Source organism: Mesoplodon mirus (assembly GCF_964341445.2).
Source record: "Mesoplodon mirus genome assembly, chromosome: 12".
Classification (NCBI taxonomy): Eukaryota; Metazoa; Chordata; class Mammalia; order Artiodactyla; family Ziphiidae; genus Mesoplodon; species Mesoplodon mirus.
In genome coordinates, this window is record NC_138988.1 from 51,787,380 (window position 1) to 51,806,968 (window position 19,589).

The 19,589-nt window shown below is 36.1% G+C and overlaps 1 protein-coding gene across 4 annotated transcripts in view; it reads left to right on the top strand.

Annotated features, from left to right (window-relative positions):
- CLASP2 (cytoplasmic linker associated protein 2) overlaps positions 1–19,589 on the top strand; it is a 189,340-nt gene that overhangs the window by 54,929 nt on the left and 114,822 nt on the right. For all 4 annotated transcript variants that reach the window (XM_082637540.1, XM_082637539.1, XM_082637537.1 and 1 more), the window contains exons 9-10: positions 16,724–16,803; positions 19,077–19,169. In XM_082637540.1, coding sequence (XP_082493666.1) covers positions 16,724–16,803; positions 19,077–19,169 — 173 coding nt within the window. The remainder of the gene's footprint in view (positions 1–16,723; positions 16,804–19,076; positions 19,170–19,589) is intronic.

Here is a 19,589-nt window from a genome sequence, read left to right on the forward strand (position 1 = left end):
ACAAAAAGATATTTAAGGGAATTTTTTCGGTTTGGGTTTTGTTTTGTTTTTTGTTTTTAAGGAGAGAGCAGGTTTTTCAGAATTTGGCTATTTTCAGATGCTTTAGTTGTTAAAGAAATATTGATTTATGTAATGTTCTTATATATTCATCTAGGGCATGAGTCTTAAATACTCTAACATTGGAAAAATGTTTGAAGATACTGGGTATTGAATAGTTTGTCACAATAGGAAATGGGTGGTGGTCAAGTAAAATTGCCTCAAAAATATTTTCTGGATTAGATAATAATAAATAGGAAAAAACAGGTTTTATGCAATTATACAGAACATAGTACATTCTTTGATCATTTTAAAACTATGTCTAGCATATTGTCTAATCTTTGAATTTTTAATGAGTATTTTTTCATATACTAATTAGAAAGTTGTGAGTCCTTTTCAGGTGCTAGTTTTGCCAAGTTTTTATGGTAAAATGAATCCTATAAGAAAAAGGGTAAATATTTAATACTAAAAAGACAATAGTTCCTTTCTTTCCCTTTTTTGTTAATAAATTTGTGTGTTGGTTATAATTTGGGAAAACAGATTTTTCCTTGTTTATGATAGCTGGTGGGAAAATCATGGTCTTCAGGATTTTGTTTTTTCTCTGTCTGTAGTTTTTTAGTAAAAGCAAAAAGGAAAGGAAAATAAACTATATTTTGACCAGGTTCTCTAAGTTGTGTTCTCCTGACCTTTTTATACAACCAAACGTTATTTTCTATGTCATATGATATTCTAAATATAGGAAAACTATTATAAATATTTCATCTTAAATATCTTTAACTAATATGTCATGTAACCAGCAAGAAAGATGGTATGGTATAGGTATACACACACACATATTTGCATGCATATAAATAAATAGATAAATAAAATACTGTTTAATAGAAATGTCTTATTGATTTCTCTGGATATTTTGTGTAATTTATACTTCAGTATTTTAATTATTTTCTTTTTATTTTGCAATTATAGGAGTGTATTCTCATTCAGATGTTACTTATTATATCCTATTACATGATGTCTATTATGCATTCTTACTTATTTCTGGTAAAAAGTAAATGACATTCTTTGCTTTCTTACTTTTGTAACAAATGGCTACCTTCACTTACTACAAGGGGAATATTTTTTTCTTTATTTTGAGGTATAAGTTTCCAATCTATGATACTATGATAATTATTTTATGAAATTGTCTTATTTGACTTAAAATGGATTAATATTTGAAATTCATGGTGAAAATATTTAACATTTTTGTGAATCTGAGCCAGTAGTTTATAATTAGCTCTGATTTTCATGTTTTACTTTCTTTTCTTAGATGAAAATTGAAGATTCTAGTTTACCTACCAAAGGTCACTTAATTCTGATGTTAATCAAATTGATAAAATCAGATTTCTTTTTAAAGAAACAGCAGACTTTCTTAATGCCATTCCCCCCTTCTCTGATTTGTAGTCCTACCAGATATGAGAATGTAGGTAGCTTTCATGATTGTAGTCATTAATCACTCATACAGATTATATTATCCATCCTGGCAGTGGCCCTTTTGCTAAAATAAGAGAGAGACCTTCGTTCTTTTTTCATTCTCCTCTTCCTCCACTTCCTCCTCAGTCTTTTGGCAGTGCGTATTCATTCTGCAATTTTTAGTTTATTTCTTTTGGTTGCCATAGCTCATTTAGCTTCATTCATTGCCCATTTTTGTAAGAAAAAAGCTATTAGTCAGAGGATACTGATATTGCTTCAGAAATTGTTATTCTTGGCTGTCAGCCCTTCTTTGAAAATTTAACTTTAGATCTTTTTGTTCTTGGCAGAAGCTTATTGATTTTTAAATTAGTTGTAGAATGTTTTCTTAGAGTTGTAGAATCTTTGAGTTAGAAGGGACATTGGGAGTTACATAGTTAAATTTACTATTCAAGTATAGCAATCCCTTTCAAAATATTCCTGATAGATGATTATTCAGCATCTGATTAAATATGTGCTCATGGATTAAAATTTGGGACAAAAACCATCTGCAGTACCACTACGTATAGACATAATCAACTGATAAATTATGATGTACTTTGTTCCAGTTATTTTTATAATAACTTTTCTGACTACTTTTACACATACAAATATTTTCTCAGGAGGAGGACAGAATTGGCACCCTTCCTTTTGTAGTTTTGTATACCTTTTGTCTCATTAATATTTTACCCTGATCATTTCCTCATTGTCTTAAATTATTAATTTAAAACTATTCATGGCTAGTATTCATATCTAGGCTGCTTTCATGTTTTCTGCAGTTATAAATGGTGCCATCATTCTTTTAAGTATATATTTTATTAGCATATCTCCAATCATTTCCTTGGAATAAATTTTTAAAGTTTACTTAATCAAAAGTTACAGGGATTTCTTGTGTTCTTTCAGTTTGGCATAGTATCCTCCAGAAAAGTTATAAGCCATTTCAATTCTGGATAAATTAATTATTTTTTATATTGCATTAAAATCTGCCTCCTTGTAACTTAGGCAGGGAAGATGAATTATCTGTTAACATGACACTTTCAAATACTTGAAGGTTGTCCTGTCTCTCTTTATATAACTATTGTGTTTTCTAGACTGTACAGTTTCTTTCTCATAACTTTACATGGAATAATGGTGATTTAGTCCAGGCATTTTATTTGCTACTCCTTGGTATATAATAAACAGGTATGATTAGTTCCTAATTAAAGGAGTATGGTAGACGGAGGTATACAATAGTGGTATAAGCTAGTCACAGTCCACTGAGTTTAACAAATTTCTTTTCAGAAGGATTACTATAATAAAAATAAAGTGAGCTTCTTTGGAATCCTGATTGAATCTACTCTGAAGTTTTGGAGTTTAATTTACTTCACTTCTCCCAGAGATATATGTCAAGATTAAAGAGATGTATGCTATTTTTAGCAAAGTATCCTAGCCAGTTAAAGCCAGTAGGACCTGTGTTTAATCTTTAGTGTGTGTTAGTTTTGTTTTGTTCTTTGCCTCGGTGTGCCAACCTTTTCTACTCATATTGTAATTGTGGGGCTTTTAAACCAAGGAGAATTAAAAAAGAAAAGGTTATGGGTTGCTCCCATAACCTTTTCCAAATACATCATGGCTATAAAAATCCATGTTATGTGGATGTCAAAACTGTTACCTTTGTGCTTTGCTAATTAGAATAAGGATAAATTGAATTCCCTTAAATAGTCCATTTTCTGAATAAAATTTGTGACTTCATAATAGGAATTTAGATAAACATATTTTCCCTCCTTTTGGCTTAATGGCTTCAAAACAATTGCTGAATATACCTGATTATTTGTAATACTTACATCTCTGTAGTATTTTAGGTAATAGTTTTTAGAAATTGGGGGATGTTTTTACTTACGTTCTCTCATTTAAACCTCAGAACTCTTGAGTTAGATACTTTATCTCAGTTTTACTGATGAGCAAACTAAAGTTCAGAGAATTTAAGCAACTTGAACAGGTCATGCATCTAATAAGTGGATGAGGCGCAAAAATCACGTTGCTATACTACCACCAACACTAATCTCACTGGGTAAATAAGGACTCTTCTAGATCCTAAAGCTCCTATAATCTACAGGAATGATCACTACTTTCAGGGTCCACAAATCAGTCATTTTAAACCTCAACTAGTATGATTCCCCGCAAAATAGAATATTTGGAAGTAAGCAAACTGGTAATTTTTTCATTATAAATGGAAATACTTTTTAGAGTTTTCTTTTTGAAATTGCCTTTTTAAAGCTTACTGAGTTATAATGTCCTTATTCCTGTACCAATTATTTTGGCTGCTATTCTTTTCTAAAAATAAAAATTGAATTAGATGATGATATAATTGTTTTTGTTTATCATTAGTACCAGATTCTGACGTTAGTGATTTGTCACTGAGGCTTGTATGTAATCATTGAAACACATCATTAACCAAATCATCAATTGTCAAAGTTCTGTTGTTCTCTCTCACTTGCCCATTCATTCAAGCAAACAGAGTATTTTCTCTCTATTGTTTCCGTCTAATATCAAAGACTACTTTGAAATGGTTTTAACTTTGAATTCTTACAACTGGTTAATTACTGTCTTTTCAAATTCAGTAGTACTTACTTGTCTTTAGGGTATTTTGTATTAGTTTTACTTTATGTCTTACCTGAGGTTTTATTAAGAATGTCTAAATATCTGTTTTCCACACATTATGCTAATCATTCCCATTTTTTCCTGTGATGCAAACAACAAAGATGTTTTTCCTTTTAAACAAAGATCACGAAAATCAGTATATATTTAATAAAACAAATCTCACAGAATTTGTTGTTTAATATTGAAATCTAAATTTTTAATTCATAAACCTCAATTTCTTGCTTTTGAACTTATGTAAAACCAAATAACTTTTCTGTTTGTGTATTTTGTTTTGCTTATTTTCTTCCTCCTTCCTTCCCCTTAATGAGGGAATGATACTAAACCCAAAAGATTTTAGCCTTGAAGGGATCTTAAAAGATGATCTGACCACAGTTCAGATGAAGAGACTAAGCCTCAGAAAGTTAAATGATGTATCCAAGATCAGTTAGTTATTAGCAGAGATGAAATAAGGGCCCAGTGTTTGGCCCACTGTCAAGGGCTTTTTGGATTATCTCTGGGTCATCTCCTCACTAATACTGCATATAATACATATTTCATATTTTTATCCCATATAGCAAAACACTATTAATGACATTTGGAATTTAAGGATTGGCCAGTCACCATTCTGTCTTAAATTTCTGTGAATCCCATGTCATTCATCATAAGATGCCCTGGTGCTGTCTCTCTTAACTATGATTTTAAGGTAAATAAGATTTGAATAATTAACCAATAAATTATTATAAATATAAATCAATAAACTGCCCAATGGCCTACTGTCTCTAAGAATATGTGTGTTTTGCTGTAGTTATTTTCTTTGTCCTCAGTTTTGTTTTACCTCTTGTGCAAGACTTAAAGTCAAAGAAATTTCATTGTGCAAGGTTTATTTTCTGAAACATTCAGAATGTTTGAGAAGGGAGGAAATTTATATAAACAGCCAACCTATTGTGATTAAAATTAGTAGACATATGAAGACCCAGTCTCTTCACAGATGAGTTATTGTCTTTATCTACATCTGTATGTAGAGCTTACTGTGTGCAAGGCTTCATGTTAGGCACTGAGGAGACCATAAGAAGGCTCAAGAAAGAAAGCAGAAAAGAAATTGGAAAAGAAATTACAATATCTGTCCATGCTCATTATCCCACCAACCAGTGTTCGTGGTTTTTAGTGTTTTGGCCTTTCCATACTTCATTTGCCTATACTTTTTGACTGAGATTTAAGTGTTAGAAAATTACAGTGTCATATAGGTAGGCAAATTTATTTCAAGGTTTGCCTCAGAAAAGAGTGAAATATCATTAATATAGATCGCACATGTGAGGGATTTTCCATTAGTTAGATTTGTTATACTTGATCCATATAAAGTAGAAGTTTGTAATAACTTAAAATTCCAACTTATATTTATTACATTATTACTGAATTGGTAAGAAGCATTATTTCTATGATGGGCATGTTGTAAATTTAATTTTTTCCATTAACTTGGCATTTTTCTTTTTTAGAGCCAGTTTATGTGTTTCTTAACTAATAAATTGAATGGCATAATTTGATTTTTTTAAATATAAAATGTATACTCACTGTTAACAAGTCTAACATTAGAGAAATGTTTAGAAAAAAAAACTTTCATACCATCTTGCTTTTCTAATCTCATTGCCCAGTGTTATGTATGATATTCTTCCACATCTTACTCCATTTTTATTTGTGTAGGTATTTAGATTAGATTTTATTTTTGCCCCCATTAAACATACTAGTAAACACTTTGCAACTTGCTTTTTTTTCACAAAACATCCTTACGTCCTTCAGCATCAAGAATGAGAGCTATCACATTCTTTTAATAGCTATACAGTGTTCCAAATTATTGATGTACCATGATTTAATAAATAATAAACTATTTCTCTGTCAGTGTCATTCAGGTTGTTCGCAACTTTATGCCATTACAAAGAATGCAGGTCTCCATGTACTTATGTATTTGGTCATTCTGGTGCTTCTGATCTGTAGAATAGACTCCTCTAAATGAGGTTGCTTGGTCAAGGTTGTGTGTGCTTTTAATTTTTTTTTTAACATCTTTATTGGAGTATAATTGCTTTACAATGGTGCGTTAGTTTCTGCTTTATAACAAAGTGAATCATGTGCTTTTAATTTTAATAAAGACATTATTTTACCTTCTCCAGCCTTGAATATAACAGGTTCATTTTGATGGGTGAAAAATGGTACTTCTTTTTCTTAATCCTCATCCGCCTGTCCAGCCAGCCAGCAGCTAACAAATGTTTACTGAAAGCTTTTAGTATGCTGCTATTCTCGTAATCTCTGGGAAATATCAGTGAACAAGAACAAAGACCCTGTCCTCCCAGAGTTTATATTCCAGTGAGATTCAGAATATTTAAATTCATTAATAGGGATTAGCATATCCTCTTGTGTGAATTGTAATTTGTTATTATTTGCCCATTTTTTAATTGGGCTGTTTTGTCTTCTCATCAGTTTGTTACAGTTTTTAAAATATTAGGCCTTTTATGCTTTTATTAAAAGTTACAAATATTTCTTCAGTTTCTCCTCTGCCTATGGCATTTTTATGTCAAAATTTAAAAATTTTTGTTTTGGTAGGTAAAATATCTATCCTTTTTTTTTTTTAACTTCCCAATTTCCTGTCTTGAATAAGAAGGACTACTGTCTAGTCCCCAAAGTTTATACAAATAATCTAATTTATCCTAAAACATAAATTATTTTACATTTAGTTTGTTCAGTATATCTGGAATTTTTTTGTATAAAGTGACAGTATTTTCATTTTAATTTCTTTTCTTCCTTATGTATGGGCAAGTTAATGTCGATGCAATTGGATAAAACATTCTTTACTCCATTGAATTGAGATACTACTAACTGGATGTATTTTGGTTACTGATGTTCCTGATGTTTATCTGTACTTATTCTAGCTTTTTAGTGAGTGGTTTCCCAAACTTTTTATTATGAAAAATTTTAAGCATATAGAAAAGTTGGCATGCAGTAAACAATCATCACCTAGATTTAGTAACTAGCATTTTGTCATATTTGTTTTAACCATCTCCATATAGATATATTCCCACACGTATTCTTTTTTCTTCCAAAACTCAATAGTTGGAAAGTAAATTGTAGACATCATGACATTTCAGCCATAAATATTTAATATACACCTCCTAAGACTTAAAGGTGTGCTTCATTATAACCGTAATACAATTATCATATGCCAGAAAATTCCATAATATTATGTATAAAACAATCCCTTCACCAACTTTTATACCATGACATTGACTTTTTTTTTAAAGAGTCTATGCAAGTTGTCTTTTAGATTGTCCCATGCTGTGGATTTGTCTGATTTCTTTGTGGTGATATTTAACTTGTTCCTTTAAGCCCTTTTATTTTCTGTAAGTTTATTCTAACTATATACCTCCTTTTAAGCACTTCCATTCTAGATTCAAATTTCCTCAAATGTCCTAAAAATATTTTTTAATAAGTGATTCTGTGGGGCCAGAAAGAAGAATTTACTGTTTGTTAGTTCAGGAATGCCCTCTTCTGTTGATATAGTGAAATGCAACTTCTTTTCTAAATGATACATGGAAGGCTTTCTATTCAGTGCTTCTGATTCTGTGATAGTATCTCATTTCAATAGAACTGTTATCTTCTCTTTCTTCCTTTCCTTTATCCACCAAGCTTTGAAGGAATACCTCCCCCTTCTAAGTGCTACTTATCTCTTGTTCTGAGGGGAACCATATTTGATGTCTTTGTACTCCACTGCCAGGATCCTCCTCTTCCATACAAATTCCTTGGATTTTTCTCTCCACTGAGGACTCTAATTGACATTGCTGGTTTTGGATGTTTATATTTCCCCATTTACCTGTAAATTGAAGTTTTGTTTTGTTTGCATTACACGGGCCTCTCACTGCTGTGGCCTCTCCCGTTGCAGAGCACAGGCTCCGGACGCGCAGGCTCAGCAGCCATGGCTCACGGGCCCAGCCGCTCCGCGGCACGTGGGATCCTCCCGGACCGGGGCATGAACCCGTGTCCCCAATGTTGGCAGGCGGACTCTCAACCACTGCGCCACCAGGGAAGCCCTGTAAATTGAAGTTTGAAGTGAGAACTTGTATTATAAGTATGTGCTGTGGACAGTTTTATTTGTTTTTCTTTTTGATCTCTGGTTTTCGGAGTATTTAGTAAAACGTTTGATTTGAATTTGGATGACTACCATTTTCCCATGGGAATCAGAATGTCTACTGTAAGTTTTAAAATTGGGTAAGGAAATAACCTTTTTTTTTTTTTTTTTACTAGATAATCCATTATCTCAGCATTGTTGTTGAATTTTAGGCATTATTATTGAATTACTTTCCTTGTTGATCTGAATCACTTCTTTGTCGTGTATCAAATTTTTGTACATTTGTGGGTCTGTTTCCAAGTTTGTATTTTGTTCATTTGATTAGTTGGCCTATCCCTGCACTAAAACCTAACTGTCATCATTATCTTAGGTTTGTAACTGTTCATTTCTGGTAGGGCAAGTACTTCCTCCCTTTTCTTATAAGGATTATCTCAACAGTTCTTGGCCCATTGCCCTTCCAAATTTTAGAATCAGCTTGACAACTTCCACAAGAAATCCTGTTGGAGGCTTGATTATGGCAGTACTTTGGGAAGACTGGACATCTTTATGATAGTCTTCCTGTCCATGAACACAGAATATCTATCCATTTATTTTAGCACTCTTTAATGTCTCATTAAAATTTATTCTTTTTCCACCTCAAGGTTTTTCACTTTTTTTGTTTTGTTTTTGTTTGTTTGGTTTGTTTTATTTCTAGATACCTCAGAATATTTTTATTTTATGTTAAAAAACATAGTTTTTTTTTTTTTGGCTGCGTTGAGTCTTCACTGCTGTGTGCGGGCTTTCTCTAGTTGCGGCGAGCGGGGGCTACCCTTCGTTGCAGTGCGTGGGTTTCTCATTGCGGTGGCTTTTGTTGTTGCAGAGCACGGGCTCTAGAGCGCTGGCTCGGTAGTTGTGGCACACGGGCTTAGTTGCTCCGTAGCATGTGGGATCTTCCCGGACCAGGGCTCAAACACGTGTCCCCTGCATTGGCAGGTGGATTCTTAACCACTGTGCCACCAGGGAAGTCCCAAAAGCATAGTATTTTTTTTAATTGTAAATGAAAGAAATTTTAAAAGTCATAAATAAATGGACATACTACATTCCTGGATAGGAAAACAGTATTACAAAGATCATGAGTTCTCCGCAAATTCATCTATAGAGTCAACGCATTTTCTTTTTTTTTTTTAAATTGAGGTATAGTTGACATGCAACTTTATATCAATTTCAGTTGTACAATATAATGATTCAATATTTGTATATATTGCAAAATGATCACCACAATAAGTCTAGTTAACATCCATCACCATACACAGTTACAGAGCTTTTTTTCCCTTGTGATGAGAACTTTTGAGATTTACTCCCTTGGCAACTTTCACATATGCAGTACAGTGTCAACTCTAGTCACCATGCTGTACTTTACATCCCATGGCTTATTTATTTTATAACTGGAAGTCTGTACCTTTTGACTCCCTTCACCTATTTCATCCACCCCTTGCCTCTGGCAACCACCAATCTGTTCTCTGTATCTGTGTGCTTGTTTTTTTTGTTTGTTTGTTTTTTAGATTTCACATATAAGCGAGATCATACTGTATTTGTCTTTCTCTGTCTGATTTATTTCACTCAGCATGATGCCCTCAAGGTTCCTGGACATAGTATTTTCTTAATTTAAAATTTCTAACTTTGTTGCTGATGCATAGAAATGAAATCAATTATTATATTTTGATTTTATATCTAGTCACCTAGCTAAAGGTTAATTTTTAATGATTTTACTATATATTATTTTGGGTTTTCTATCTACACCAGGATTTGGCAAATTACAGCCAGCAGGCCAAATGTGTCCTTGCTATCTGATTTTAGAAATAAAAGTTTATTGGAATGTCGGGGAACTAAGGTCCTGCATGCCCTGCGGCCAAAAATAGATAGATGGATGGATAGATAGATAGATAGACAGACAGATAGACAGTGTACAGCTCAGTGTTTTCAAAAAAAAAAAAAAAACTGTTTAAGTGGACCCACGTAGTTCAAACCTGTTTTGTTCAAGGATCAAAAGTATTTAAACTTTGATTGTGAGCTCATGGCTTGAACTTAATTAGTGGAAGTCCTTCAGGTCCAAATTGGGGATTCTAGAAGCTTTCCTCTGAGAAGTTTTTTTTTCTGCTGGACACTGGGGAATCACCAATCAGGGACCCCTTCAGCCTCTCCTAGGTCTTGTCTCAACCAGAATTCTCAGTTACTCTTCTCCACCTCTTTACTGGGAACTCCACTTTTCAATAGGGAAAGCTGCAAAGTCACATTGTAAAAGGAGCAATTGTCAAGAATGAGAGCTACCCTTGCAGCCAGCCTACTGCAGCTTGCCCTCTGACCACGATAATTTACATGCCTCCCACACACAAAATGCACTCATGGACATTTCCCAAAAGTCTCATCCTAATTATACCATCAGGCTCAAAGTCCGTGATCCTTTGATCTGCATCAGGTCCAGATGTATATGAGGTTTCTCTCCTCTGGTGTGGCTCCTCTCCATGCAGAGGCCTCTGAACTAAAAAGACATCTACTTGGGCTTCCCTGGTGGCGCAGTGGTTGAGAATCCGCCTGCCGATGCAGTGGACAGGGGTTCATGCCCCAGTCCGGGAAGATCCCACATGCCGCGGAGTGGCTGGGCCCGTGAGCCATGGCCGCTGAGCCTGTGCTCCGCAACGGGAGAGGCCACAACAGTGAGAGGCCCGCGTACCGCAAAAAAAAAAAAAAGACATCTACTTGCACCCCATATACTCAACATACAGGACAGAAAAACCATAATAGATACTCCCATTTTAAAAAGGGGAGGGGCTTCCCTGGTGGCGCAGTGGTTAAGAATCCACTTGCCCAGTGCAGGGTACATGGGTTTGAGCCCTGGTCCGGGAAGATCCCACATGCCGTGGAGCAAATAAGCCCGTGCACCACAACTACTGAGCCTGCACTCTGGAGCCCATGAGCCACAACTACTGAAGCCTGTGTGCCTAGAACCTGTGCTCTGCAACAAGAGAAGCCACCGCCATGAGAAGCCTGCACACTGCAACGAAGAGTAGCCCCCGCTCGCCGCAACTAGAGAAAGCCTGCGCACGGCAACAAAGACCCAATGCAGCCAAAAATTTAAAAAAAAAAAATAAGTTTCTTTAAAAAGGTTGGGGGAACAGGAACTTCCTAGTAGTCACTGATTTATAGCAATTTTGAAATCCAACAGGAACTTGCTTTCAGGTTCCCTTATTACAGGGGTCATGAATGTTCCATCATGAAGGTTTCATTCTCTCTTTGGGTGTGCTTCTCTAAATCAGTGTTTTCTTCTGTTCTTGGTTTCGCCCTGGACTCTGGGCTCTGCCCGCGAAATCTTTTCTTCTTTTGTATCAAAATGTCCTGTGTTTTCAGCTGAGTGTCTTTTTCAACCTACTTCCCTTAGACAGTTGGGGATCCAGAAAGCTCTTCTGTCTTTTCATAGCACTCTTCAAAAGCACTAATAGTGCTTTCATTAGTGTAACTCTCTTTAAAAATTATAGATTTTGTATGAATTTCATCAAGCTTCCTGCCATATTTCCCTCCATGTTGTTTTTCCAGCATTTATTTTTCTCTTCAGTGCTAGTCGCTTCATTGTAGCATGAGAAGAACCTGCCTCTTTCCATATCTAAGACTTTGCTCTCCTTGCTCCTGTATCTGTACTTTACCCTTTGTTTCATTCACCATTGTATCCAGCACTTCACCTTATTAGTAGTTAAGGACTAAGTAGAATGGAGTTTTCTTTTTATACTTGAACCTTTTAAAGTAGTATTTGAGGATTTCTGAGAATGCCTCGTCTAGGCAGTCTGGCACACTAGAAACCATGGTATCTCCTGAATGACAGTACCCTCTAATCCCCCGTCCCCTCCCTCTGCTTCCCAACCAAGTGATTACCAGCTTAGAGTGGATTCTAGAGCAGGGATCAGCAAACTGTAGTGCACAGGCCAAATCCAGCCAACTGTCTGTTTTTGTTTCACCCATGAGCTAGGAATATTTTTTACATCTTTAAATGATTAAAAATAGTCAAGGGGCCTCCCTGGTGGCGCAGTGGTTGAGAGTCCGCCTGCCGATGCAGGGGATACGGGTTCGTGCCCCGGTCTGGGAGGATCCCATATGCCGCGGAGCGGCTGGGCCCGTGAGCCACGGCCGCTGGGCCTGCGCATCCGGAGCCTGTGCTCCGCAACGGGAGAGGCCACAGCAGTGGGAGGCCCGCATACCGCAAAAAGGAAAAAAAAAAAAATAGTCAAAAGAAGGATAATATTGTGTGACATGTGAAAACTATATGAAATTCAAATTTCAGTGTCCACAAATAGAGCTTTATTGGAATACAACCTTGTTCATTGTATATTGTCTGTGGCTGCTTTCAGGCTACAACGGCAGAGTTGAGAAATGGCAACAGGAACCATATGGCCCATAAAGTCTAAAATATTTACTCTCTTGTCCTTTACAGAAAAAAATTACTGACCTCTGTTTTAGAGTGGTTAGACAGCTGGGCAAAGCTCTTCTGTTCTGTTTCAGCCCATTAATATTTTCTGGTACGATTGTTAACACAGTTATATTTGAAAGGGCTTTAGTAGAATTGGAAGCCAGCTTCGCTTGTCCCTTCAGCCCAACCTCTACTTGTGCTCCTGCTCTCAAACGTAATTTATCTAAATACATCTCTTGGTGTGCACACTCATTCTCCTTTTCTTGCAGTAATATTTGACATTAAAGCCCATTACTCTTTTTGACTGTCTTCCTATGTAATTCATTCTCCTTGCTGGTGCTAAAGGGATTTTATAGTATTTTTGGGTGAACTTTTTAAAGCTGTATCAGAAAATGGAGTGATGATTGTGAGATAAAACAGTTCATTCAACAGTTTATTCTTGGCCCATTACTCTTTTTGACTGTCTTCTTATGTAATTCATTCTCCTTGCTGGCGCTAAAGGGATTTTATAGTATTTTGGGTGAACTTTTTAAAGCTGTGTCAGAAAATGGAGTGATGATTGTGAGCTAAAACAGTTCATTCAACAGTTTATTCCCTGTGCAGGGATCCTTTTCCTACTTTGTAGGCCAGACAGTCAAAACCAAGGTGAGGGGAAACATTAGGCAAACATGGATTATAAAAAGGTTTACTTGTAATACATGCAAGGTATAAGCAAGGTTAGAATGGGGAGCTCAGAATGTCCTCTGTCTTTACACTATTCGTATATCCCAAACACCTTAGCAGCCCCTCTGCTTAAACAAAGTGATTCTCCAAGGTAAGAGTGAGGTAGATTAGGTTTAACTATTCAGACCATGCAAGTTCTTACCAAATTTGGTAATGCCCATGTCCAGGTTTAGAGACCTAACTGTCATATCTGAGATAGTCACAAGGCTGCATTTATTTGTCTCTGCATCTTCTGTGGGACTTTTAAAAGCCATTATATTCTACTCCCCCCCCCACTCCCTACTAGCTTATTTGGCCCTAGTCATAAGAAATTACTGCATAATAAAGAAATTATGATTAGAGTAAATTGTGACTTTCAAAGTTAGACTTTCCTGTGTATGTCCTTAGTCATTGGCATATTTTTCTGGCCTTATCTGGGATCTGTTCAGAGCTCTGCATCCCCTTGAAGGATTTTGACATTGTGTTATGGCTGGCAGGTTAATGTATCGACGTTAGCATTCTGTTGTATGTATGATACCTTAGTAAACTGCATATACACTGTAGTAATCCTTCATACTGATTTCCCCTTCACTTCTCCATTCCTCTGTAAAATCTTTCTGTCTTCCACACTTCAGTACACTAAGGTTAACTGGCTCTGCTCTGGTACATCTGCACAGGTCTCCTCTACCACTTGATATGTATACTTTCTAGGTGTCCGTTGTTTGTTCTCAAACTTGCCTAATGGTTGCTCTTACTATCGTAACAAAGTAATTTACAAGAAGTGGTGATATAAAGGAACAAAATATATTAATTAATGTGGAAAGAACTTTTTTTTTTTTTTTTCTGCGGTACGCGGGCCTCTCACTGTTGTGGCCTCTCCCGTTGTGGAGCACAGGCTCCAGACACGCAGGCCCAGCGGCCATGGCTCACGGGCCCAGCCACTCCGCGGCATGTGGGATTTTCCCGGACCGGGGCATGAACCCGTGTCCCCTGTATCGGTAGGCGGACTCTCAACCACTGTGCCACCAGGGAAGCCCCAGGAACTTTGTTTTTATGAAAACTGTGTTGAATGTTTAGGAACTGCTTGGTAAGGACCAGTCCCTAACGAAATTTCTGTTCAGTGCTTTAGACAAAGACAACTGTGAAAGTTTGGGAAGAAATTGTAAAAATCTAGGCATATGCACTCCTATCAGAGGACCCATTGTCGAAAGCAATAAACCCTGCCATATTAAGAGATTGTAAATGAATGTAGTATCTTATAATATGTTAAGATAATATGGTTAGCTATCTTTTTGTTTCTTTGCTTTAGCTGATTATTTTCAGGTAATCAGTTAGTTACTAGTACTGATTAGGGGCATGGGGTTGGGAGTTTTATTATTTTATTGGATTTTTTAATATCTAGGGAGTAACTATAATTTATTTACTCTTGTAATTGAATTTCCTATAGCAAGCATGCATCCATTCCTCTTTTAGTTTATGAAATTGTCATTGCTTTTAATTTGCAGTTTTATATTGCCTTAAACTTTATGCTGTTCTGTGGTCCATCTCTTATTGCTGTTAAAACTCATATACAAAGACCTTCTGAGGTTTTTGTTTGTTTTTAAGATAAGGAGCTTTTTATACACCTTTGGAAATCCTGAGTATTTTTTAGGATGATTTTTTTTAAGTCCAGTTTTGCAGCATTAATATTTCCTTTGGTAGATGATAAACTTAATTGAAGAGATATTTTCTGTTTAATTTTTTAACCAGAGAGATTTTTTAAGTGAATTGTCCATTGGAATGTACATCTTAGGTATTTGAAAACCATTTCATATGTTGGATTTTTACCATGAAGAAAATAAATAATAAGTAGAGTTATCAGCCAGATTTCAGTCAGAAGACAGAATCCACAAGTTATTTTTGCAGAGAGAATTTAATATAATTTGTTAAATGGGTACTGATGAATTAAGAATGCAAGAAGAGAACACTAAAGTATCATGGAAGAGGCCGAGGAGGCGAGAAGATAACTGACCCTTCTGCTAGCTTCACAGTCCATCAGTGCAGAGCCTTCCCGGCTTTATTCTCCTTCCCCCCCAAACAGGTGTCTCCTCCCCAGCTACCTATACCACAGTACTCTCAGCGGCTGTGTTAAGATTCCTTGGTTGAGCTTTGTGACGACAGTTCTCCGTGAAGCCAAGTTCCCTCTGTTGACTCTGGTTTCTCCACTGTCTTTAAGAGCAAAGACACTATTTTAGTGTCTTCTGCACAACAATTACATATAGCAGCTGAGTACCCGGGAAATAATATTTATAATTCATACTACTTCTGTTAAACAACTCCCCTCCCCATTTAAATACTAGTTAATTTGAAATAAAATAAAATAAAGTATCATGGATGTAGCAATCACAGTAAATAGCTCCTACCCCTAAAGCTGGAAGAACAAAATGAGGTTAAAATTATTGAAACATAGAGGCTTAGAGGAGAGGCCCTGCAGAGCTGTGACTTGACCTCTGAGGAGCAGGTACTAGCTGTCTGGTGTCTCTGTCAGGCATAGTGAGCTGGTTTCAGTGAATGTTAGAAAAACTGCAGTCTGGAACTGCTACTGAAATGAGCAACCTGCCAGAGTTGCTAGGGTTTTACTGACAAGAAGAGGAAGTAGTTAAGAAGGAGCAGGTCCCTTCTTCCTTCAGCTTTCATTCTTTCCAGCATCCCTATGGACACAGTTTAACAGGAAACCATTAGAATCAGCAGAAAAATGGTTTGTTCAGTCCTAGGCCCAACATCACAATATAAAAGAGTGTATTTGGAGCTGAAAGACAATAGCTAATTATTGGCTCTTAAACAACTACTGCCTACTAAGTTTACTTTTTTATTGTGTATGTGCAATAAAAGATTTGTTTGTATATTTAAAGTTAATTTCAAGACCCTCATTTCTTTCACATTTGCTTTCCTGACCACTGCAGCACATGTGGATCCTCTGCCTCACTTATTTGGCAGCGTTATTGACATTTAGGGTCATATAAACTGACTGCTCAGCTTTTTAAATGTTTATCCTTTCGCCTGTATTTCTTGTGTCCTTGCTCTTTCATTGAATGAGGGATGAGAGGGCTCTGTTCTTATAGTTTGGATTCTACTACCAGCCTCATCTAGTACCTTATAGAGAGTTAATCAACTACTGCTAAGTACCTTCTCTTTTCTGAAAAGTTGGAGATTTTTTTAATACCTTCTTATAAAATGGAATGTCTCAAAATTATGCCTTTTGCATATCAAAAGAGTTAATATAATATTTTTCATGGTGTTCTTAGTGCTAAAATGCTTAAAAGTAAACTTTAAAAAATACATTTATTTTTAATTATCAGGTGCTTCTAAGGAAGGAGGTGCCGGAGCAGTTGATGAAGATGATTTTATAAAGGCTTTTACAGATGTCCCTTCTATACAGGTAAGGATGCCAGTAAAGTGGCATTCCCCATGAATATTGCCTATGTACCTGTTTGTAATATTATTTATTTTTGTCCCTGTTTTCCAAATTCTTTTCTTCCTGAATTGACTTACCAAACTTTTATTTGTTGGTACAATTAGACTTCCAAGTGATTTTTTCAGTGAGGCTGAAATAAAATTGAATCCATTCATATCATTGAATCATATTACATTGCAGTGTCCCAACTACATCCACTTTTTTTTCTTAAAGGCGCCTGTGATACAATGTTCTTCCATTTTTTTCCTCCTACCTTTCTGTCCACTTCATCTCTTTATCCTTTAAAGCCACATCCTTCTTTACTTGACTGTTGAATACTGCGATTTCCTAAGGGTTGGTTCTAGGCCTCTCTTCTCGCTCTCCATTTCCTTCCTTCTTTCGAATCCGTGGCTTCCTGCCTTTACATAGGTAATGCACAGGTTTTTATCGCTCAGCCAGAACTCTCTTTAGTGCAAAACTAATTTTTCCACTGATTGTTTATTTGACATCTCCTTTTAGATGTCTCAGAGGCATCTCAAATTCAAGGTGCACACAGCTGGACTCATGATCTTCCCCTTTCAAACCTACTCTTCCAGTGTTTTATATGTGGAAACCTAGTCAGTTACACAAGTTAGAAACCTAGGAATTATTTTATTGCAGCCAATTCCTAACTTAGTGATATTCAAACTTCTTCTCTCTGAATGCCCTCTAAAAGAATGTTTAAAAAATTATGTACCCCCTCACTGAAGTAAATTATTGAGTCGACCCTTTTTTCCCTTGTTAGGGGAGGGGGAGCCTGGCATTGTATTCCAGAGCAAAGCATCAAAATAAGATTAGGAGTGGGAGAGGAACCTGCCTTTCTTTTTAAATATGGCAGAAGGACTTTTGTGAAGGGAAAGTGGGAGGCAGGAAAGGCTCAGAAGCCTCCAGTAACCACTCTGTAACAAATGTTTATCTGGTTCCCCTCCTGCCTCTTCAGCCTTGTCTCATGCCTTGCTCCCCTTTGTACTCTTGTTTTTGGCAAGTTTTTGTTTTAAGTAAAAGGGGAATTTAATGGCTGTTGAAAGTGGAAAATATAAATAGGACCTATTTGTTGGCAGTATCTGTTTGTACTACTCAGATGGTACCTAGGACCCCATTCTTTCTTATGTCTCATTTCTGGATTCTTCTGCATCGTCTTCCCTCATGGTCAGCAACATGGCTGCAGCTGTCCAAGCATCACTCCCTTAGTACCCTCTGCCTCTTCCCCAGTTGACCATGTAAAACTTTGAAATTCACTCTAACTGAACTAATTTAGGTCGTTAGCCCACCTCTGAACCTTGACTGTGATGTAGAGAAATACTGTGCACTGACTGACTTAGGCCTTGGGTCACTGTCTCTTCCCCTGATCCCCTTTGCACTCTTTACTACTGTACTTGGCCTTCTTTCAGTTTTTTTCTGTCACAGAGCCTTTGCACATGCTGTTCACTGCAGGGAAGGCTGATCTTTCTCTATTTTGTCTAATGATGTCTGCCTCATGCTTTAGCTCTCAATTCAAGCTTGACTTTCCTAACTAGTTCAAACCCCTTATTGTATGTATACTTTCATGGCAGTATGTACTTCTCCTTGGTGATACTTTCTATTTTCAATTTCATATTTTATATCATTTGATTAATTTTTTTCTTTCCCTGACTAGATTATAAGTTCCGTAAGGCAAAGACCATGCCTATTTTTGCTCACCATAGTGTCCTTAGTGCCTAGAATGTTACATCCGTGTTATGTGAATATTTGTTAAGTGAATGAAAGGATAATGGAGTTTGGCAGACAGTTAGCTCCAGAGGGAATAAAACATGTAGCTCTCCTGGCTACAGTTTAGCGAGACGGTCGGAGGAGGGACTAACCTAAAACATGTCCTTTTGCAATATTGTGTAATAAGTATACGGATGCAATAGATATGTTATATACCTGAAGTCATTCTGAGAACTCAGTCCTGTTTTTACTAATCTGTAGGATATTTGCATTTTGTTTTTAAATGACAAAGTACTTTAAAAGTATATTTGAAGTTACTCATAAGTGGGGAAATACCCTTACCTGGGTAACAGGTAAGGAAGACAAAACATTTTATTTTATTATTATCTATAATGTATTTTCATTCTCCATTTAAAAATGGTGCTAGAATGGGAAATGATACTATTACTGGAAAGATTATTTGAACATGAGGGCATAATTTTGCTGTGGCAAGAAATATTAATGTTATAATTTTGCATCTTTTCTTTAAGATCTATTCTAGTCGAGAACTTGAAGAAACATTAAATAAAATCAGGGAAATTTTGTCAGATGACAAACACGACTGGGATCAGCGTGCCAATGCAGTAAGTTTTTTATTTTTTATTTTCTTATCCCTCTCCTTTTTTTTTTCAGTGTTCTTTATCAAAAACTTGGAAATTCAATAGTAGTACTATCTGGTATTTGCTTATGAAATAGAGAGTCTGATAGGTAACATTTCTTTCTGGAAGACACATTGAGATAATAGGCCTTTTCTTAGTTAGGGTCCATTGTTTTCTGTTTTGCTAATCAGGTGGAGCCTGTCTCACGCATTTGTTAGTGTTTCCACATGTGCTACTTTTTGAACTTCATTGATGCCTTGGGACCATGACTCTCCTTAGGGTTACATAGTTGTGGAGTAAAGGGAACCCTCCTGCACTGTTGGTGGGAATGTAAATTCATAGGGATGGCATTAAATCTGTAGATTGCTTTGGGCAGTATGGCCATTTAACAGTATTAATTCTTCC